Source organism: Scyliorhinus canicula, chromosome 3 (genome assembly GCF_902713615.1).
Source record: "Scyliorhinus canicula chromosome 3, sScyCan1.1, whole genome shotgun sequence".
NCBI lineage: Eukaryota > Metazoa > Chordata > Chondrichthyes > Carcharhiniformes > Scyliorhinidae > Scyliorhinus > Scyliorhinus canicula.
In genome coordinates this window covers 38392137-38416168 of record NC_052148.1, presented here as the reverse complement: position 1 = coordinate 38416168, position 24032 = coordinate 38392137, and the positions used below count along the sequence as shown (strand labels likewise).

The window sequence follows — 24032 nt, the reverse complement described above, 5'->3', positions numbered from 1 at the left end:
CTACTGTGAATAATATACTTGTATTGGAGGCGGTATAACAAGATTCACTAGATTGATTCCTCTGATGAGAGGCTGAATAAAGTGGGCCTATATTCTCTGAGTGCAGAAGATTGGGAGGTGATCTGTTTGAAGCATACAATATTCTGAAGGGTCTTAAACTTGGCTGTCAGAGGTGGTTTCCCTTGGCTGGAGAAACCCGAACATGGAGACAGTGTCAGGACAAGGGACTGATCATTCAGCACTGAGATAAAGAGAAACGTCTTCACTCAGTGCTGTGAATCTTTAGAATTCTTTATCTTAGATGGTCGTGGATGCTCCATTGTTGAGTATGTTTAAGGCGGGGACAGATAGATTTTTGATCTCTAAAGGAATTAAGGGATCAGAGGCAGGCAGAAGTTCAACCATATTCTTACTGAATGGCAGAGCAGGAGGAGGCCCGTATAGTCTTCCCCTGCTCCATTACCGTCAGAATTTGTAAGATAAGAAAAACATAGGCTGGATTTCTTGCAGCTGCTCGCTGGTGGCAGGATTCTCTGGTCTCACAGGCAGCGCACTCCCCCCTCCCCGCCCGCAAGTTTCCCGGCATTGTGGGGTGGCTTTAATGGGAATTCCCATTGACAGCAGCAGGAACAGAGATTTCCACCACCAGCAAACAATATGCCACCTCCTGCTGCAGAGAAACACATGGGTGGAAGGTCAGAAAATCCCACCCATAATGTTCGACTACTGTGGATGTCTCTTGTATTTTAGTGACAATACTCAATGCTCATCTGCTTCACTTATGACCTTTAGGGAAGGAAAACTGCCATCCTGTGACTCCAGACCCACAGCAATGTGGTTGACTCTTAAATGCCCTCTGAAACGGCTTAGCAAGCCACTCAGTTGTATTTAACCACTACAAAAATATCAAAAAGGAATGAAACCGGACGGACCACTCGGCATCGAAGTGCGGAGTCTGCACGTTCTCCCCGTGTCTGCGTGGGTTTCTTCCAGGTGCTCTGGTTTCCTCCCACAGTCCAAAGATGCGCGGGATAGGTGGATTGGTCACGCTAAGTTGCTCTGTAGTGTCCAAAAAGTTACGGTGGGGTTGCTGGGTTTAAGTAGGGTGCTCTTTCAGGGGCTGGTGAAGACTCGATGGGCCGAATGGCCTCCTGCACTGTAAATTCTATGGAATCTATGAAAACCACTAACACCATTCCTGGGTATGTCCTGTCTCACCAAAAGACACACCCAGCAGAGGTGGCTGCACAGTGGCATACAGTCCAGAGGGAGTTGCCCTGGGAGTCCTCAATAACGACTCTGGACCCCATGAAGTCTTATGGCTTTCAGGTTAAACGTGGGCAAATAAACCTCCTGGTGATTACCAAGTACTGTCCACCATCAGCTGATTAATCAGTACTCCACCATGTTGAACACCCCTTGGAGGAAGCAGAGGATGGCAAGGGTGCAGAATGCACTCTGGGTGGCAGCTTCAATGTCCATCATCAAGAGTGGCCCAGCAGTACCACCAAGGACCAAGCTGCAGGTGGTGAGGAAACCAAGAGGGAAAAACAGAATTGACCTGATCCTCACCAACCTGCCTGCTGGATCTCTCCATGACAGTGGCGGTAGAAGTGACCACCGCACAGTCCTTGTGGAGACAAGTCCCATCTTCACATTGAGGATACCTCCATCCTGTTGTATGGCACTATCACCATGCTAAATGGAATAGACTTTGAACATTCTAACAACTCAAGACTGAGGCACTGTGGGCCATTAGCAGTAGCGGAATTTTACTCAACCAGAATCTACAACCTCATGGTCCGGCATATCCCCCACTCTACCATTACCACCAAGCCAGGGGATCAACCCTGGTACAATGAAGAATGCAGGACAGCATGCTAGGAGCAACACCAAGCATACCCAAAAATAAAGCTACAACACAGGACTACTTGTGCGCCAAACAGAATAAGCAGCGTGCATTCGACAGAGCTAAGTGATTCCACAACGAGCGCATCAGATCTAAGCTTTGCAGTCCTGCCACATCCAACCGTGAATGATGGGGGATAATTAAAAAACTCACGAGAGAAGGAGGCTCCACAAATATCCCCATCCTCTGATGGAGGAGCCCAGCACTTCTGTGCAAAAGACAAGGCTGAAGCAGTCGCAACAATCTTCAGCCAGAAGTGCCGAGTGGATGATCCACCTTGGTCTCCTTTGGAGCTCCCCATCATCAAAGATGTCAGTCTTCAGCCAATACGATTCACTCCACGTGATATCAACAAACGGTTGAAGACACCGGATACTGCGAAGGCTATGGGTCCTGACAATATTCCTGCAATAATACTGAAGACTCGTGCTCCAGAACTTGCCGCACACCGAGCCAAGCTGTTCCAGTATAGCTACAACACTGGCACCTACCCGGCAATAAAACTGCCCAGGTGAGTCCTGTTCACAAGAAATAGGACAAATCCAATCCAGCCAATTACCGCCCCCTCGGTCCATCATCAGCAAAGTGATAGGAGGAGTCATCAACAGTGCTAACAAGCAGCACTTACTCAGCAATAACCAGCTCATGCGATCATTTTGGGTTCTGCCAGGGTCACTCGGCTCCTGACCTCATTACAGCCTTGGTTCAAACATGGACAAGAGAGCTGAACGCTAGAGGTGAGGTAAGTGAGGTGAGAGCGACTGCCCTTGACATCGAGGCAGTATTTGACCGAGTATGGCATCAAGAAGCCCTAGCAAAATTGGAAACAATGGGAATCAGGGGAAAACTCTCCGCTGGTTGGAGTCATACCTGGCACAGAGCAAGATGGTTACAGGTCAATCATCTCAGCTCCAGGACATCACTGCAGGAGTTCCTCAGGGTAGTGCTCTAGGCTCAACCATTATCAGCTGCTTTATCAATGACCTTTCTTCCAGCATAAGGTCAGAAGTGGGATGTTTGCAGATGATTACACAATGTTCAGCGCTATTTGAGACTCCTCAGATAATGAAGCAGTTCATGACCCAATGCAGCAAGACCTGGATGATCCATCTAAGTTTCCTCCTCTACTATATACCAACTGACATTCACACCACACAAGTGCCAGGCAATGACCTATCTCCGACAAGAGAGAATCTAACCATTGCCCCTTGACATTCAATGGCATTACCATAGTTGAATCCCCCCCCCCCCCCCCCCCCCCCCAAAAAATCAGCATCCGGGGGCGTTACCTGCACTAGCCATATTAATACTGAGGTACCACAGCAGGTTAACGGTTACGAATCCTACAACGAGCAACTCCCCTTTGAGCCCTCAAAGCCTGTCTACCATCTACAAGGCACAAGTCAGGGGTATAATGGAATACTCTCCACTTGCCTGGAACTGTGCCTCTTCAACAACACTCAAGAAGCTCAGTACCATCCAGGACAAAGCACCCACTTGATTGCTCCCCCTTCCACAAACATTCAAACCCTTCACCACCAACAAACAATGGCAGCCATGTGTACCATTTACAGGATGCACTGCAGTAACTCACCAAGATTCCTTAGGCAGCACCTTCCAAATCCACAACCACGGCTGTCTAGGACAAGAGCAGCAGACACCTGGGAATACCACCCTGACTTGGAAATGTATCGCCGGTCCTTCACTGTCACTGGGTCAAAATCCTGGAACTCCCTCCCTAACAGCACTGTAGGTGTACTTCATGGACTTCAGCTGTTCAAGACGGCAAGTCACCACGCCCTTCTGAAGGACAACTAGGGATGGGCAATAAGTGCTGGCCTAACCAGCGACGCCCACATCCTGTGAATGAATTTGTACGCAGGGAACTAGAAGATTACGATATTTCTATTCATTACTACTGAATACAAGTTATTACAATCTACCAAATGACTATGAAAGAAATGTTGCTCAACCTTTGGGTCGTCAATAATATAAACAGGCAGTAAAGCAGATATCATGTATGAAAATCAATTATAAATTGGTTACAACAAACCAAGATTTATTTATCGTTTTCTCTTGAAGTTTCAAATCTAACACAAATTTCCAGAGTTTTAGAGGGTTCATCCAATGGTGGTGTGTGGTTTTACACTTCAATGGAGAATAGATGTTCATGTTTTGGCATATAAAAATTTTGGACTGTTGTATCTTGGTTATAATGAATCAGACAAAATTAAATTACAACTACAACATTACTCTTTATTCTAAAGATCGTTTACTTCAGAATACCCAAGTACCATTGCCTCCTTAAAGTGTTTGCCTCATTTGCAAGATTGTGAGGCAGCCATTGTTAATAATGTAAAGGAGGCAGGGATGCCTTTCTAGTTCAATAAACATATTAAAATTAACCCATCTGCAAAAAACGTGCGAAAGAATGATTAACCTTTAGCACTCAAGAGCAAGGAAATTGGTCCCCCTATTGTCAACACATTTATTTTCTGCTTTAGTTCATGCCTCATGACACTAAAACAGACAATTACAGTGATAAAGGTACTGGGATGTCAAGGTTTATAACAGTTGTAACATCAACCCTGTAAGATTGAAATCATTTTATAAAAACTGGAAATATTTTAGTTCCATGTGCTCGCTTTGTTACCCAGTCCTTTGCTCTACATAATTTTTCTGTTTTTGTATGGTTCCTCAGCTCCCGTTTTAAATTACAGCTGCTTCCAACAAATGGGTGTGGCCATATCAGTCTTTGATATGTAAATACGACAAAACTGAAAGGATGATGCAAGATGATTCCTCATTGAAGTGCATTCACACCGTGGAGTAACTCATCTGTGGTAACATTTGGCTAAACAAATTTTTAAAATCTCATTGTGTAAAAAATTGTTTCAATCTGCTGTAAAAATTACAGTTGTTCATTGAACCTGCACCAAAGGAGAGAAGTAGAGCAAAGCGTGAAGGTACCCGATAACAGGAGCAGGTAGCAGGTGGATTTTGGAACTCCAATCTGGATGGCAAGGTGGAGAATTGTGCCACTCAATCAAGTGCCTCAGGTGGCACTTTTTACTTGCAATGCTGACCTCTAACTACAAGATAAAGCCGGGCATACTCAAATCAGAGGCAATTAAAAGAAATAGGTAAGTTAAATCTGGACAGGTAGGCTTATGTAGATGTTTACACCATAGTTACATAATAGTTAAGGAAGGGGCATAATAGTTAAGGAAGGGCAGTGGACGGTAGTTACAAGTGACGGAGGAAAATTCTGGGAGTATTTGGCTCTTTCACCACAACTGAGAAGGGGATCGCGGAGGACCCACTGCTCAACAGGAGGCAGGAGCTTTCAGTAGAGGGTGGTAGTAAGAAGCGATGAGGAGGATTCTAGGATGAAGTCAGCTCACTCACCACAACTGAGGAAAGGATTGCGGAGGACCCAATGTCAAAGAATGGTGAATCCCCAAACATTACATTGCTGTAGTGTTTCCCCTCCCCTTCTCATCCTCCAACCAAAGAAAAGAGGGGCTGTTAGATAATGATTGTGGCTTAGAAACAGCAAAGCCTCAGTAGTGTCCATCACCACGGCCAGGAAAGATGGCAGGAACCCTGAGAAAGGTTGTGACGTGTGTATCATGCAAGATGTAGGAGGTTTTGCATCCACAAGGCATCCAGGACAGGCACATCTGCACAATTTACTTTCATACCTATCATTGTGTGGTCAGTAAATTTACCAATCATACCTTCGGCTAAGTCATTTATATAAATTACAAAAAGTTGAGGCCACAGTACTGATCCCTGTGGCACACCACTCATTACATCCTGCCAACCAGAAAAAGATCCATTTTTTCAAACTGTTTCCTGTTAGCTAGCTAATGTTCATCCATGCAAATAGGTTACCCACCTAAATCATGAGATGTTACATACTGCATACATAACTTCCATAATACAAAGTGCCTAAATAGCAGTTAATCCCACGATAAATTACCAGACCAGGTCATGACTATGGCCATCATGATATTTAAGGTTGAGTAGATATTTCAGCTGTCAATTAGCATTTGTTGCTAAGTTTAATTAAAATACACATTGTTGGTGTTTACTAGCAGTATATAAATTCAATTTGTAGCCCATTAGGACCCTAGATTGCAGTAAAATGTTGCATTTAATCCATTGTTTTTCAGATAATGGAATAAATATAACAAATAAAGCCCTGCTTTATTTATACAGCACATTTCATAACTTCAGGACATGACAATGCACTTTACAGCCAATGAAGTATTTTTGACATCTACTCATTGTTGTAATGCAGGAAATTTGGCAGCCAGTTTGCACAAGCATGTCCCGATGAACAGCAATTAAATAATAGCCAGTAGCTACTTTAGTAGTTAGCTCAGGGATAAATACTTCCATAAATACCAATGAGACCTTCCCTGTATCTCTTTGAATAGTGTTGTGGGATCTTCCTCATCCACCCAAGAAATAAATTCAACTTCTCATCTGAAAATCAGCATGTGCTGGAATAACAGCCTAGATTTTGCTCTCCAGTATCTGGAGAAGGGCCTGAACTTCCGATTCAGAGGAGAGAATCCTAATCACTGAACCACAGCTATTACATAGACCCGAATAGTACCAATTTGGAAATCTAACAAGCAAATGCAGGTTACAGATTGAGCAAGACAGGTACATAAATTATCAGTATAAATTTATTTCTGGTAGCCCCAAACGCCATCCAGATCCAATACTTGCACCACTATTTATGATGATTTATAGGTACTGCTCATATAGTGAATTATAGTATCCTTGGTATCTGTATTAATACTGGGGCATGGGTGAAAAAAACTTGCCAAATGGGAGACTGTGGTCCAATTGATAATCGTATACGTGTGCAGGATAAGCCCATGTATTACACAGGGTGTGTGTAATGGGGAGAAGCACACTAACATTCGTCCTTTCAACCCTCAAATGTAGTGAAAATATAATTGAAAATTTCCTTTCTGTAAGAATCTTTCCTGTTTATATCCTTTTTACACATTTTTTAAAATTATTTTGTTCTGCGGACCTATAATCAGGATGTGCCTTTATGAAAAAATGAAATGAAATGAAAATCGCTTATTGTCACAAGTAGGCTTCAATGAAGTTACTGTGAAAAGCCCCTAGTTGCCACATTCCGGCGCCTGTCCGGGGAGGCTGGTACGGGAATCAAACCGTGCTGCTGGCCTGCTTGGTCTGCTCTAAAAGCCAGCGATTTAGCCGAGTGAGCTAAACCAGCCCCTTTAAGCAGAAGACTCAAAGTTGAAAACAGCCTGCTTGCCGAGATACTGTGTTCCCAGGTTATGTATTTTGGAGAGAAGAAGCCAGACTCCTTGGCACCGAGTGGATCTTGGGAATCAAGTTTGGAGGGAGTCGGTTCGATTGGTTAACTGGCTACCAGTGGAGTGGCCAGGGACAGTTTTTTCCATGACAACTGTAGGTGATTGGTGTCCTGTTATGCTCTAGGCGTAGCATACGCGGCTTCCTTGCGGTGCACTTGACAAAGGAAGATTCAGACGTGGAGATACCTTCAACATGTTTATTAAACTATTTACACTTTCCTACTCAGGTTCGCCACTACTGTTAATCCTTCTATAGCTACCCGGACTGACTAACCAGTCCGCTACAATCCACGTGTGGGAGTGATATTGAATCAACCCTGTGTCTCTACTCACTGACTGTCTCCACTGGAAAGAGGCAGATCATGTGTGTGGTGTCCTTTATATATAGGTTGGTGTAATGCCCTCCTGTGGTCGTGTCACCTGTGTGTATCGTGAATGTCCGCTGGTCGTGTCCTATCTAACTGTTCTATTGGCTGGGTGTCTATGTGTTATGTCTCTGGTGCTCCCTTTAGTGTCTATCTAGTCTACATGTATTTACATTAACCCCTAGTGTATTTACAGTGATGCAGATCACCACAATTGGTTCCTGCATGGTGCTTTGAGAGAAGTAGGCAGAAGTGTTTAGACCTTGCAAGTGAAAGGAATGCTCTCTTTCTTGCTTGCTGAAGTGAAAGAACTGCTCTATTGTTCTGAAAGCAGCACATACTCTTTGCTGTAAACTTACTGCAGAGAAGGTAGACAAAAGCAAATTACTGTGGATGCTGGACTCTGTCAAAGCTCTGACAAACAGTTATCCAGACTTGAAACGTTAGCTCCCTTTTCTCTCCACAGATGCGGTCAGAGTAGAAAGTAGACAAGCTTGCCAGAAAAAACCATCTCCAGCCTGGAAGGAAGTACCAAAATAAAACCTGAACTTCAGAAAAATATTGAATAGAAGTCATCCCAGTGCACCAAAGACCATTTTCTTTTTACTTTTATTAATATTTTATTTCCCTTTCCACCATCCTTTAACCGATGTTGTTTGTCTGTGTACACGTGTACCTGTTTAATTATAATACTGTACATAATAAAAGGTTACTTGTGTTTTAAAATTCTAAACCTGGTGACTGTATTTTATTGGGCTTAACCAAGGACCTTGGGTATTTTAAATAAAATCTAACCTGCGTTGCGACTCCTGGTCAAGTGAGGGTGGACTAGCTCAGGGCGCCATGACATTTATAAATACTCTTATTATTCCCAGTGGAAGAATAAAAATACAGAAAGATGAAGGTCCACCTATTCAGATAGTCCAGGTCTTCAACAAGCTCACATTGGTAGGAAATTACAAAAACAGCACTGTTTGGTATGTTTTACCATTTCATTCAAATTTGGGCAAATGCAAAACAAACATACGTACTCCATACCATAACAGATTCCTGCCAGATAATTTTAATTAACACAATGTATGACTTTTTTCTCATTCAAATCAGAATTATTCTTTAATTAATGATTAAAATTATTGTAGCTTTCCAATTTCATGATCTCAAAATATTTCTCCACCACTCCTTGAGCCAAAATAATGGCCTACAGTAACTCATCTTTATACTAGGGAAAGACAACATCAAACATCTGGTTTGGCTTTCAGACTTTATAAAGTACAGTACTTAATAGTTGATATAGGGTGCTTTTTCAATAGCAGAGACCAGTCTCAGGTACAAAAGCAGTAGATCAGTGAGGGGAGATCGATGGAAAGCTGTCAGATAGGCTATTGCGTTGACACAATATGCCAAATGTTGAACAAGGTTTTCTGTCTACTGTCACATATTACACAATGAAAAAATATTTAATGCTGGTGACTCACAAGCTCATCAATAAGAACAGTGGAAAGCATGCATTTAAAAATGTAATAGAACGTTATACAATTCAATAGCTTTTAAAAATAGAGTGTAGCGACTCTCATTATGTAAATTAACAGCCCAGTTGCTGCAACTTCCAGCACAAAATATCAAGTACAACTTGTAAAGATCTATTTCACTATAAATTAATGCAGGTTTTTTCAAAGTGGGTGTCACAGGCAGGTATAAAAAGGGTTGTGGCGCACCCTGGATTAACATAGGTATCTCAACTACACGGTAAGATCAGCAGGATGGCAAACAGAAAGAGTGCCACGAAAATGGCTTTTGTGAGGGGAGATACGAGAGAATGCATGGTCCAGGAGTGAGAAGCAGAGTGGACTGGCCAGCTGACAGACATCCCAACACCAAGCCAGACGGTTAACTGTACTTTGGAACCATCACACGGACAAGACTGAAGCCGGTTAAAGGAATATCTGGTTGTCACCAATCAATCCGACTCTTCACTCAACTGAAGTCTTTTAATCAAAGAAACTTAAATTGAGTAGCTTTTCAGGTTCACCCACCAAGAGACTCGGTTCCCATTTCTGTAGAGAAGCTAGCACAGACTCCCACCCAGCAAGCTCTCCACTTACACACTCTCTCTCTCGGTCCTCTTGCTGGAAGGAGCTTTTGGGAAGCCAAACACCAGGTTAGAGAGTTTACACATCCATTCAAAATGTCTGACCATAGGGTTTGGAGAAAGCAACCTTTTCGAATTTAAACCTGTATCCCTTAGTTTTACTCTCAGTTTAATTTACAGTAATGTTCTGAATTCATCTCGCCCCAACTATTTATTAGCATACTGCATGTTCTCCTGCAAGATTATCTTTAAGATTACGGGTTGTTAAACCTAATTTTCTGTAGTCTGTCCTCTGTGTTGGTCATGGCTGATGCACCATCAATCGGACACGAGGCGAGAGGTAGTTCCGAACGACAGGCTTTAATACACTAGATATGTGCCCGGCAGTAGACATACAGAGAAAGGCCGACTGCCAGCCGGTACGGGTTCTTATACCCCGCCTTGTAGGCGGAGCTACCTACCAGCCAATCGGTGGGGAGGCACATGACCAGCCTCAGCCAATTGGCAGAGAGTCACATGACTTGCCTGGGCAGCGAGTCTTCTGCACCAACGGCAGCTTGGTTCTAGGGTACCGTAATCTCCCTAGTCATACTACCACAATGGCTCAGTGGGTTAACTCTTTTGTCTCTATACTAGGCGGTTGTGGGTTCACTTTCACATCTCGGCTAACACCCTAGTGTAGTACTGTGGGGATGCTGCCCTGGTAGAAATGCCATTTTCCAGATACCATGTTACAATGCTCTGCCTTTCATGTGGATGCAAAAGATTCCATGGGACTGCACGGAATAAAAGCAGGGAATTTCCCTGATATTCTAACTAACATTTATCCCTCAATCAATATCACAAAAAGGATTATCTGGTCTTTTTAATGTTGCTGTTTGTGGGAGCTTGCTGTGCATAAATTGGCATTACAGCAGCGACTGTACTTCATTGGTTGCTTTTGTTGAGTACTTTGTACTCTTGCAGTTGTGAAGGTGCTAGCAAAATGCAAATCTTTCCCCCCATGATTCAAACAAATGACATCAACCTCGTAGTTCTCCTCTGCACTTTGAATATATCTCTACTTTCATAGAGTCATATAGTTTTGCTACACAGAACACAGAAAGAGGACCTTAGGCCCATCATGTCTGTGCCAGCCATCAAGTGGGTCAGAAGGTCAGCCAATTGGCAAAAGTGGGTCCGGGGGGGAAAAAGTTTGAAAAACATTGAATTAATGCACATGCTACATTGAGTTACCAAACAGGAAACAAGGTCAGTGAAAGCATAGAATGATCATAGTGCAGAAGGAGGCCATTCAGCCCATCGAGTCTGCACGGGCCCTTAGAAAGCGCACCCTACCTAAGCCTACACCTCAACCCTATCCCCGTAACCCAACGTAATTGGACACTGAGGGGCAATTTGGCATGGCCAATCCACCTAATCTGCATAAAATATATATATTAGCCCAATACATTTTTTTCCAATTAAGGGGCAATTTAGCGTGGCTAATCCACCTACCTTGCACATCTTTGGGTTATGAGGGCGAAACCCATACAAACACGGGGAGAATGTGCAAACTCCACACAGACAGTGACCAAGGGCTAGGATCGAACCTGGGACCTCGGCGCCGAGAGGTAGCATTGCTAACCATTGTGCCGACCTTAATCTGCACATCTTTGGATACCTCTCAACTGATTCAGATAATCACTTAAAACTAGCAATTGAATCAAACTATTTACATAATAGTATTTAACTATACTTCAAATATTCGGAAAAGGTTATAAAATAAGATAACAGTAATTAGAACGGTATTCATTTCCGTGCCGTGTTGCATGTTGATGTTGAATATTGATAATAGAACTACGGGATACCTGACAAGAGTTTAAGGGTTGAGAGGTGGGGAATAGGTGGCAGAGTCAAAAGATGAATCAAATACTTTATATCTACATACAGTCAGCCTCAGAAGGTCCTCTAGAGGGGTCTGCAAAAGAGATTTCCTGAATACACTTGCGCCCAGCAAGCAGTGGGAGGGAAACTTAAAATTCCAGTAGATTAACTTCTCTTTGCTGAACTCGGGAGACCAGATGGTTTTTCAGCATGGCTTTAACTTTAATTAGCAGACTGCAGAGTTCCCACTCCCACAACATTCTGAACATCTCCAGAAACCAAAAAACATTTTGGGGAACACTTTAAAATAAAAAATATAATTTAATTAATAAAATAGTTATAATGCTATAATGAACTAATGTAGTAACAAACACATTTTAATTGGAGCAACTGACCAAAGAGCTTTTTCTTAAATTGAAGACAGCATTAAAAAAAATTGTATTATGTATCAACCAAAATAGATTTGTGTGAGGAAAGTGTGTTATGTCAATGAAATGGCAACAAAAGTTATATCTTTTTTAAATCAACAGTATACCATCAGTTTGAGACATTAAAAAATAGCCCCAGTAAAAGATTCCCATTGAATGCGTTAACATTTAAAAAAAGGTTATCTAAAAGGTCTTAAAATTATAATATGTATTTTATGTTGCATGCATGTTTAAACTGCCAGAAATAAACATCCTTTGTTCAATGACTTCCATTAAAATGTACTTCATTTTCCTTTGAAATCCATTGAATTCTAACAGTTGAACTGTCATTCAGTTTCTCAACAGGGAGAGAGTCCATTTAAAAAAAAACTTATCTCCACACCAGCTGTGCCTCAACAAAATACCAAGAAGTAGCTCCGTAAACAGCACTTCGTAATGCTTTCTAATGGATCTCTGAACTATTTTGAGCACCAGTAGAAGTGCCCTGCTGTTGGGCCTCAGCAGACAACTACTTAACTATGCACAACAGGATAATAAAAGTGAACAGTTTATTGTCTCTGCATATATTGGTTTTCCTCACTGTATTAAATACATTGCATTCATCAAGCTTAAATAAATTCTTGCATGAATTGAGAACAAAATAAAAATTTTGAGCAGAATATTATTGCCGCATACACTCAACCACAATGTTCCAGCAGAGAAGGCAATTCGGCCTGTCAAGTTACTGCAGATACTGTGCAAGAGTAATTAGCCAATTCCATTCCCACGCCTTGCGCCCTGCATATATTCTACCTTTGGGTCCTTATCCAGTTTCCCTTTTTTAAAAAAAAATATTTTTATTCTCCTCCTTTTTCACATTTTCTCCCAAATTTACACCCACCAACAATAAACAATAATCAGTAACAAATATGTCAATCCGCATATCAATAACAACGATCCCATTCTCCCACCAAACCCCAAACATTAGCCCGCATGTTCACATAAACAAATGACAAAAAGGAATAAGGAATCACCCATAGTCACCATCAACACACAACCCCTCCCCCAACCCGCCCACCCAACTAATGTTCAATGTTATCCAGTTCTTGAAAGTCATAATGAATAATGCCCATGAATTGTAGAACCCCTTCATTCTTCCCCTCAGTTCAAACTTAACCTTCTCAAGCGTCAAAAATTCCAACAGGTCCCCCGGCCACGCCAGGGCACAGGGTGGAGAGGTTGCTCACCATCCCATCAGGATCCGCCTTCGGGCCATCAACGAGGTGAAGGCTACATCATCTGCCTCCAACCCTGGCTGGATTGTCAAGTTTCCCTTTGAAAGCCATAATTGAATTTGCTTCCACCACCCTGTCAGATCGTGCATTTCAGCTCCTAACTACTTGCTGCGTAGAATAGATTTTCCTCACATCGTCTTTTGTTCTTTTGCCATTTACCCAAATCTTGATCCTTCAGTCATTGAAACAGTTTCTCCCCATGTAATCTGTTCAGACCACCAGATGATTTTGAGCACGTTTCCGCTCAACCTTCTCTTAGGAGAACAGCCCAGCTTCACCAATCTACACAGCTAACTAAAGTCTCTCATCCCCGAATCTAATCTTGCAAATCGTTTTTGCACTTTATTTTAAAGCGCCCATATTCCACAGTGCTCAGAATTGGACAAATATCCTAGTTGGGGGTGGAGCCAGTGATTTGTAAAGGTTCATAATCGCTTCCTTCTTTTTATACTTTGTGCATCTATTTATAAAGCTCAAGATCCAGTAAGCCTCGTCAATTATTTCTTAACCTGCCACTTTAAATGATTTCTGGACGCCTTTGCCCCTGCCACGGTTAACACGAGGCTCAACTATTCAAAAAAACATTCTTGGCTGGTCTTCCACATTCTACTCTTTGAATTGTCATCCAAACTTGCTGTGGTGCCCTTACTCACACTAAGTTTCTTTCACATTTCATCCCTGCACTCGCTGACCGACCTTGGCATCTGCTCAACCAGCCAGCATCATGATTTCAAAACTCATTCTCGTTTTCAAATCCCTGGTAATATGTCTTTTGTTCCAGAATGGTCCGTTGAGTTGATGACAAAGAATCCACCAATCATTAGATTGAAATAAAACTAATTTATTGCATAACGATTAATTAAATGAAGCTTGCACATGCTACTGAGCTACAGTTAATAATCAAGTAATATTGAATCTATTTAACAGTAATCAATAATCTAGTAGTCACTAATATCGTGTTAGCTCTCTCTAATCTAATCTACTCCTTGTGCCGTTCTCAGGCTCTCCTTTGCTAACTACCCAGCATTCCCAGAGGTCTGATGTATATACAGACAAATGGTGGTGCCCTCTGGTGTTTAAATTATGAACATGAGCATAGAACATATAGTGCAGGAGGAGGCCATTTGGCCCAACGAGTATGCACCGACCCACTCAAGCCCTCACTTCCACCCTATCCCCTAACCCAATAACTCCTCCTAACCTTTTTGGACCCAAGGGCAATTTAGCATGGCCAATCCACCTAGCCTGCAAGTCTTTGGACTGAGAGAGGAAAGTGGATCACCCAGAGGAAACCTATGCAGACACGGGAAGAACATGCAGACTCCGCACAGACAGTGACCCAGCGGGGAATCGAACCTGGACCCTGGCACCGTGAAGCCACAGTGCTACCGTGCTTTCACAAATACAGATGTATTAATTAACCCTTCACTAACTTGCCTATATACATATTACACGTAGCACAGTGGGTAGCACTGTTGCCTCAAAGCTCCAGGGTACCAGGTTCGATCCTGGCTTGGGTCACTGTCTGTGTGGAGTCTGCACGTTCTCCCTGTGACTGCATGGGTTTCCTCCAGGTGCTCCGGTTTCCTCCCAAAAATCCGGAAAGACGTGCCGCTAGGTAATTAGGACATTCTGAATTCTCCGTGTGCCCGGACAGGCGCCGACTGTGGTAACTTCATTGCAGTGTTAATGTAAGCCTACTTACATAGAATTTACAGTGCAGAAGAAGGCCATTCGGCCCGTCGAGTCTGCACCGGCTCCTGGTAAGAGCACCCTACCCAAGGTTAACACCTCCACCCTATCCCCATAACCCAGTAATCCCACCCAACACTAAGGGCAATTTTGGACACTAAGGGCAATTTATCATGGCCAATCCACCTACCCTGCACATCTTTGGACTGTGGGAGGAAACCGGAGCACCCGGAGGAAACCCACGCACACACGGGGAGGATGTGCAGACTCCGCACAGACAGTGACCCAAGCCGGAATCGAACCTGGGACCCTGGAGCTGTTGCTGGATCAAAATCCTGGAATTCCTTCCTTAACAACACTGTTGGTGTAGCTACACCTCAGAGATGGCAGCTCACTATCACCTTCTGAAGGCAACTAGAGATGGACAATAAATGCTGGCCTAGCCAGTGACACTCACATCCCATTAAAAAAAATGAATGAAAAAAAAACCATGAAGCATTTGGGGTGCTTTATGTTAAATGAGCTAGACAATATTAGTTGTTCTTGTACAGAAACCACCTAGCACAGCTTTGACAACGGGTCACCTGGACTTGAAACATTAGCTCTTTTCTCTCTCTACAGATGCTGCCAGACCTGCTGAGATTTTCCAGCATTTTCTCTTTGGTTCCACCTCATTCAATACCAGCCTACTACAATATTCTCAAGCAATATTCTCTTCTAAAATAAAACGAATTACTGCAAATACTGGAACCTGCTGGGTATAGGGCCAGTGATAAGTGGAGTTTAACAATGGTGTTGGGGACAGAAAGACAAAGAGAATGTAAATGGAGGTGATCAAGGCCAAGAAGGATGTTGATTGTGGTACATTAATAGATTAGAATGTGTTAATGACAGAACAAAGGTAAGTAGTTTGTCAAAGGACAACTAGGAACAAGGTGCCCAAGTTGGGGAGGGGGATAATGGCGAAGGAAAAACAAATCGATGGAAGACATGAAAATAAATTGATAGAAATTAAAATGGGGTGAAGATGGAGGACAGAATTCACAGTCTGAAGTTGTTGACCTCATAAGTCCAGAAGACTGTACCATGCCTAAATCAAAAGACGATGTGTTGTTCCTCCAATTTGTGCTGGGCTTCAATAGAACATTGCAACAGACCAAGGATGGACATGTGGACACAAGAGGAGGACGGTGAATTGACATGGCAAGCAACATAGTCTCGGTCCTGCTCGTGACAGACCAAAGATATTCTGCAAAGTGTCACACAGTCTGCGTTTAGTCTCTCCATGTCGAGTAGACTGCACTGGGAGCAGCAAATGCAATAGACCAGATTGAACATTGTGAACATGAAGCGCTGCCTCACTTGAAAAGTGTTTAGGCCTTTGGATGGTGATCATAGAGGCGGTAAAGGGGCAGGTATTATACCATCTGAGATTGCATGGCAAGGTACAATGGGAAGAGGGTGAGGTGTTGGGGGTGATGGAGGAGGGGACCAGGGTATCTCGGAGAGCACAGTCCCTGTGAAATGCTGTCAGGGGGAGTGAGGGGAAGAGGTGTTTGGTGATGGCATCATGCTGGAGTTGTCGAAACTGGCAGATGATGATTCTTTAAATGTGGAGGTTGGTGGAGTGAAAATTGAGGACAAGAGGGACCCTATCCTGGTTCTGGGAGGGAGGAGAAGGGATAAATGCAGAGGTGCGGGAGGTGGGTCGTACACGGTTGAGAGCCCTGCCGAACACAGTGGGTTCCAAACCACAATTAAGAAATAAGACATGTCAGCAGCACCGTTTTTGAAAGTGGCATCATTGGAAAAGATTTGATGGAGGCGAAGGAACTGGGAGAATGGGAGGAGTCCTTACAGGATGTGGGGCGTGAAGAGCTGTAGTCAAGGTAGCTATGGGAGTTGGTGGGTTTCCAATGGATACCAGTGAACAGTCTATCGTCAGATATTGAGATAGAAAGGTCAAGGAAGGGAAGGGAAGTGTCATAGATAACACTGCTAAAATATTTTGTGGACTCTGCTTCAATAATGGTATCAGTAGAAAATTCCACTAGGTTTTGCATATTATTTCTATGCCTCTACTTCTACAAAAAGAAAAGAATCAGTTAAAACAGAAATTATTTGCATTTTATTTAACTGATGAGCAAAACAATTTCAATTAACTGCAACATCCTGGAGGTAATCATTAATCAAACTGAACTGGATACTGAACTGGCTCGGGTCATAGAAGACGGGGAGCAGCAGTGGAAGGGTGCTTTTCTAAATGGAGGGCCGAGCCTAGTGGTGTTCCGCAGGGATCAGTGCCGGGGCCTTTGCTGTTTGTAGTATATATAAATGATTTGGAGGAATGTAACTGGTCTGATTGGTACATTTGCGGATGACAAAAAGGTTGGTGGAATTGTGGATAGCGATGAGGATTGTCAGAGGATACAGCAGGATATAGATCGGTTGGAGACTTGGGCGGAGAAATAGCAGATGGAGGTTAATCCAGACAAATGTGAGGTAATGCATCTTGGAAGGTCTATTACAGGTGGGAAATATACAGTAAATGGCAGAACCCTTAGAGCATTGACAGGTAGAGTGATCTGGGTGTCTCGGTCCACAGGTCACTGAAAGTGGCAACGCAGGTGGAGAAGGTAGTCAAGAAAGCATATGGCATGCTTGTCTTCATCAGTCGGGGCACTAAGTATAATGACTGGCAAGTCATACTGCAGCTGTATAGAACCTTCGTTACGCCACTCCTGGCATATAGGCATATAGTCTTCAATTCTGGTCAGCATACTACCAGAAGGACATGGAGGCTTTGGGAGAGGGGAGAGAAGGGGTTTACCAGGGTGTTGCCTGGTATGGAGGGCATTAGCCATGAGGAGAGGTTTGTTCTCACTTGGTTTGTTCTCACTGGAACAACAGACATTGAGGGGTGACGGGATAGAGGTCTACAAGATTATGAGGGACATGGACAGAGTGGATAGTCAGAAACTTTTTCCCACGGTGGAAGTGTCAATTACTAGGGGACATAGGTTTAAGGTGTGAGCAGCAGTTTAGAGGAGATGTGCGAGGGAAGTTTTTTTTTTTTTTTACACAGAGGGTAGAGGGTGCCTGGAATTCATTGCCGGAGGAGGTGGTGGTGGTGGAAACAGGTATGATAGTAACATTTAAGGGGCATCTTCACAAATACATGATTAGGATGGGAATAGAGGGATACGGATCCCGGAAGTATAGACGGTTTTAGTTAGAAGGGCAGCATGGTCGACGCAGGCTTGGAGGGCCGAAGGGCCTGTTCCTGTGCTGTACTTTTCTTTGGACTAATCATAAACTGTGGCCTCAAAGGCAGGTTAGAGGCTGATAATTCAGCAACAAATAACTAACCTCCTGACTCCCCAAAACATGTCCACCATCTACAAGGCTCAAGTCAGGAGTGTGATGGAATACTTGCCTGGATGAGTGCAGCTCCAACAAGACTCAAGAAGCTTGGCACCATTCAGGACAAAACAGCCCGCTTGACTGGCAACCCATCCAAAAACATTCACTCCTTCCACCTGTGGCCATCTAAAATGGCCGCCCGCAAAGGATAAATGAGAATTATGGTCAAGTTGGGACACAGACAGTACGCAGCCTTTGTGTATTGAGCAAAGGAAAACCAGACCAAACTGAAACTTGCACCTGTTAAAGGTCAATCACCGAGTTCCCCACAACAGTAGCAGACTTACCAGCGCCGCTCCCTCTTATTTGGAAAGCATACGTACTTGGGACAATGGTAACTAGGACTTGACCAGCCATCGAGGTACCCGGCCCTAATTGGCCAGAATCGATTAGGGTGATCGAGACCCTATCGATCCATTGGATCCTGAGATAGCACCGCCCAAAAGGGCGTGCAAAAGGAGTAGGATAAGAGGCCCTGCGCAATTAGGAATCGATCTCTTTTGGGGCTGGCCTGTGCCCACACCAACTGCAGCATAACGACCAGCCAAGTTCAAGACCCGCGATCGCCACCTGAGAGACACGAACCGGACGACTTCTAGCCAACACACGTGGGGACTCAGATAAAGGCCATTAACTGATATTCAAGTGTAATTATTGACTTAATAGGTCCAAATGTACCAAAAAACAGATCAGCATTGCAGACAAAACATACAGGCTCTGCAGAAATTAATTCACTAAGGGTGGATCAACTGTACTATTCATTTTAAATGTCAGACATTAGGGAGGCTATTGGAGGAAAAGGACAGTTAAGGAGGCTCTAATATTTCACTCAAAAGTAGAACAAGATTAGTAACCCAAGGACATTGCATTAGAATCTAACCTGAATAAACGTTTAACTGGTCAGAGATAAGCACCTAAAGAGCTGAAGATGTGGTTCCTAAGGGTGTCATAACTATGAGAGGGGGTAATTATAGGCCAGTGACCATTGGCACAAGGTACGGTCATACACCAAACCCAGCAGCCATGGTCACATCATATCTGCACAACACGTGGAGTTCTATAAAGGAATAGAAAGGCTTTATAGATAGATAGAACAGTACAGCACAGAACAGGCCCTTCGGCCCTCGATGTTGTGCCGAGCAATGATCACCCAACTCAAACCCACGTATCCACCCTATACCCGTAACCCAACAACCCCTCCCCAACCTTACTTTTTAGGACACTACGGGCAATTTAGCATGGCCAATCCACCTAACCCGCACATCTTTGGACTGTGGGAGAAAACCGGAGCACCCAGAGGAAACCCACGCACACACGGGGAGGACGTGCAGACTCCGCACAGACAGTGACCCAGCCGGGAATCGAACCTGGGACCCTGGAGCTGTGAAGCATTTATGCTAACCACCATGCTACCGTGCTGCCCGAAAGCTTTGCTGACGCTAAACCGCTGCAAGGAGCCAATCCTTACAATATCATGAGAAGATTGATGACAGAACTCGACTGCAAACACGCCCAAGCATGATATCCAAGTCCAGGAACTGGCCGTACTCCAGCAATCCCAACCAAGAATACGCAAGCCAACAATAGGGAGTGTTGGTAAACCACCAGACAGGCTCAATCTGTGAGGTTATGATGTTGGAGGAAGATGGCAGGAATATGTTAACAGAATAATTTAACAGTGTTGAGATTACACTTGGGGGTAGATCCAGAGTAATACGTTAATGGCTATGTCAATGAGACCACATTGTTATTAATGACGTGTAACATCATGGGTCAAAAGACCAAGAGGATCCAAGGGGGCAAGACTTAAAGGGAACTTTTGTAAATAATGTAAATAATTTTAATAAAAAAGTATATATTGATTATCGCCAGTCCCTCATCGATGAGGTTGAACCTCCACAACATTAGCTGGTCTCACTCTCTTGCTTCTTCTCAGTAGTCCTGCATACTCTCTCTCTCTCTTCAGGTAATTATCCAATTTAATCACTTCTCATTCTTCCAAACTGTAGAATATAGTCCTGTTCCATTCCAGGAAAACTCTCATCTCAAATCAATCTTTCATTACACCCCTCTAAGGCAAATATACCCTTCCTCGGGCATAGAGGTAAAACTACACAGTATTCAATGTTGAGATCTCAGTTGCAACAAGTTGTTCTTGTACTTTCAACTCTTTTGCAATAAAAGCTAAGAAGCCATTTGTGTTCTAAATAGCTTGCTGTATGTTCTTTTTCTGTTTCTCAACTACAAAGAAAACATGAGTGACAATGTTCCAGTACAACCTCAGCAATTTCATTAATCTCTATGGAGAAAAATCCTCTTGGATTGTTCCTTGAATTTGTGCTATCCAGTAAAAGGTTCAACTTGGAGTAAAACACACACACTGTTGCACCTCAGAATTTTCTGCTGCCAACCTGGTGTGTCAACATTTCCCCTGCAATGTAACTATGTTGCAGTGTAAGTTTACACCTGCAGGAGCTGAGCTGTTTCAGCAAGATTCTTTCATGTGATTGATGAACCAACTATAATTACTGTGGCTAGCTAAACTTCCATTGTAATTGATCCATTGGCTGCAAGAATTGTGCTGAAACAGCTCAGCTATTGAAAAACTAATTATCATGCATTTTAACGTAGCAAGATTGTAGATGATACAGGTTACGCAGTTGGTGAAAGTTTTGCAGACCAGCAAAAAGTGGAATGTAACACTTATTGCCTCCCTGTACCTTCAAAGTTAAGACATTAAACATTTACAACAGAATGTCCATATTTATTTTAGATTGACATGAATCATTGAGGATAGACATGCTTTTCCTCAGCACCTGTGACAACTCAGATATTATGGTGTATTATGATTACTTAAAATAATACCCTACTCACAGCTGACCAGTGGCTATTACGTACAACAACATCTTTATGTTGAACCATTAGCTCTGGCGACAGAAATCACATGATCATCTTACTTTCAAGCAAAACCAAGATCATAGAATAGTGATTTAATTTTTAAAAATCACTAGCATGTAGATAATGGGTAGCAAGAGTGGACTGGTCATACAAGCTCATCTCAGAGCAGCAAAGGAAAAATAAATCTCAGCTTATCAAGCAAATTATGACAGCAAAATAAAAGGCACATTAACAAAACGTTTATCAGAGTGCACATTGAATTCTGGAAAAGCTGCAAATCTATCTGCAAAGCCACAATGTTTTTATGCAATCAAAACACTTGATTATTAACAAGACAGGCAATAATATTGCAGCACTTCACATCTGCTTATGCTGTGGGAGGAACCAAGGAAATAATACTGCCATTGATCCTAATTTGGGCTTGTGGAAAGGGGGAGGAAGACACAAATACATTTTCCAGTACTGGAGGTGTGGACATGGGACAGTTTTAAATACAACATCGGAGCTTTTCAGAAGTGGAAATGGAAAAAGATATCCATTAAAACAAAATATGAAAAGCTTGGATATTGATGCAGAACCATGAGACATAAATAATAATCAAAATCAATAAGCCTGAAGAGTGCATGTATTTTTAAAAAATAATTGCCAGTAATATTTTATAAGTCATGGTGGTGGTGGTTTGGGGGGGGGGGGGGTTTAAATATAGGTTTTCTATCTTCTCTGCAAACGTAGTGTTGCAGAAGCATTAAACATATGTGTAGGTGTATGAAATAACATTGGCCTCATGTAGGGGTTCAGTTTCTGCAGAATGTGAAAAGGAAGCAATGCTAAACTGGTGGGCATAACTAGAACAGCAATAAATGACAGGTTTAGAGAACTAGGGTCAATGTGCGCTTGCAACAGAAATACATATGTATAAGCGGTCACGACACCACAATCAAAACATGGACATCGGGAATAAACATAGATATTCCTTTTTTAATATAAATTTAGAGTACCCAATTTTTTTTTTCCCAATTATGTTTGGCCAATCCACCTCATCGGCACATCTTTGGGTTTATGGGGGTGAAACCCACACAGACATGGGGAGAATGTGCAAACTCCACACAGACAGTGATCCGGGGCCAGGATCGAACCCGGGTCCTCAGCCCCGTAGGCAGCAGTGCTAATCTCTGCGCCACCATGCCGCCAAGCAGAGATACATCGTGAGGGTAAACCAAGTAATTAGGATGGTTAGGGAGAAACTGGTATATATGAGCCAGAAGGCAAAGCAGTGATGCGCTGCTCACTGGAGACACTAAAAAGAGGTCAAAAACACCAAAATAGGTAAAATGACCGTCACAAGAGAGATAAATTAAATTTACTATAATGTTAAAATACAACAGATTGAACATAATTTTTTCTAAAAATTACAAAACATTCTCCCACTCAAGGGCAATAATGGCAGTTAATTACAGCAATGAATCATTATTAATTTTAAAATACCAAAATAACATCTATATACTGTTAGTGATAGGACTGTACCAACAAATTGAAGCAATATAAATTTTATTTTAAGACAACATACATATATACTTTGCACCTTCACATTTCAAGGGCAAATGGTAATTTTATAATGTACCTGACAGCTTCCAGCCTCTTGTTTTGTCGAATGAGTTCAATGAACTCCTGAATCCTCAGACTGAACTCCAGGCAGCTCTGTTAATACAAAAGAACGGATTTAACTGCAGGTCACATGATAAATCAGCACAAAACCTCGAAGCGCAAAAAGAAGCCAGTAAAACAAGGCCAAAACTTGCTCCAAGATCTTGGAGGCTAATAACTCGTATTTACTTATGTATAGATGCAGTTAAAGGTACAAGTCTGGAAAGTTCCTTTCCTGGTGCGCCACCCCTTCATAAACTGTGTTATAAATGTAATCTCACCATCTGATTCCTTTTCAAATGTAGCCCCACTATTTAATAAAAGGGGAGAAAACATAGAGAACTATAGACATGCTAGCCTGACATCAGTAATGGGAAAATGCTAGAAACTATTATAAAGGATGTGGTAAGTAGATGCGTAGAAAATAATGGCACAATTGGGCAGAGTCAACATGGATTTTTGAAAGGCAATTGAGTTTGCGTAACCCAGTGGTGAGCAACCTTCAGCCCGCGGACTACATGTGGCACATCAGGTTTCTGGAATCGGCGCACGCGAGATTTTGTTGATCACTGCCAAGCACATGGTTTCCACATACCATTGGTTTCCATCCTCTTTTCCTACCAGTACGACTAAAATGATATGCAAGAGCACGTGAAGTGAGGTGTATGCTGATTGCACAACACTGACTGCGAGAGCTGTGCTCGCCCTCGGAATAGAATCAACGCATAAATATTTATTTTGTTATTACCATTAGAATTCATAGGTCTATTAATATATAAATGATTAAGCATTTTCTATAACTCGTTAAAGAAATATTTGGCATGCCCAATTTCAATCACGGCCCACTCACCAGCAGAGAGTAGGAATAAATAAAGGAGTCATTCTATTGCTGGCAGTCTGTGGCTAGTGGGGTACCACAAGGATCAATACTTGGGTCCCCGCTATTCACAATCTATATCAATGATTTGGGTATGGAGACGGGCAGCACGGCGGCACAGTGGCTAGCACTGCTGCATCACAGCTCCAGGGTCCCATGTTCAATTCCAGCCTCGGGTGACTGTCAGTGTGGAGTTTG

At 42.8% G+C, this 24032-nt stretch overlaps 1 protein-coding gene across 3 annotated transcripts in view; it reads right to left on the bottom strand.

The window, feature by feature from the left end:
- Positions 1-24032, bottom strand: part of maea (macrophage erythroblast attacher, E3 ubiquitin ligase) — a 188456-nt gene that overhangs the window by 11736 nt on the left and 152688 nt on the right. For all 3 annotated transcript variants that reach the window (XM_038793332.1, XM_038793333.1, XM_038793334.1), the window contains one exon: positions 22935-23011. In XM_038793332.1, coding sequence (XP_038649260.1) covers positions 22935-23011 — 77 coding nt within the window. The remainder of the gene's footprint in view (positions 1-22934; positions 23012-24032) is intronic.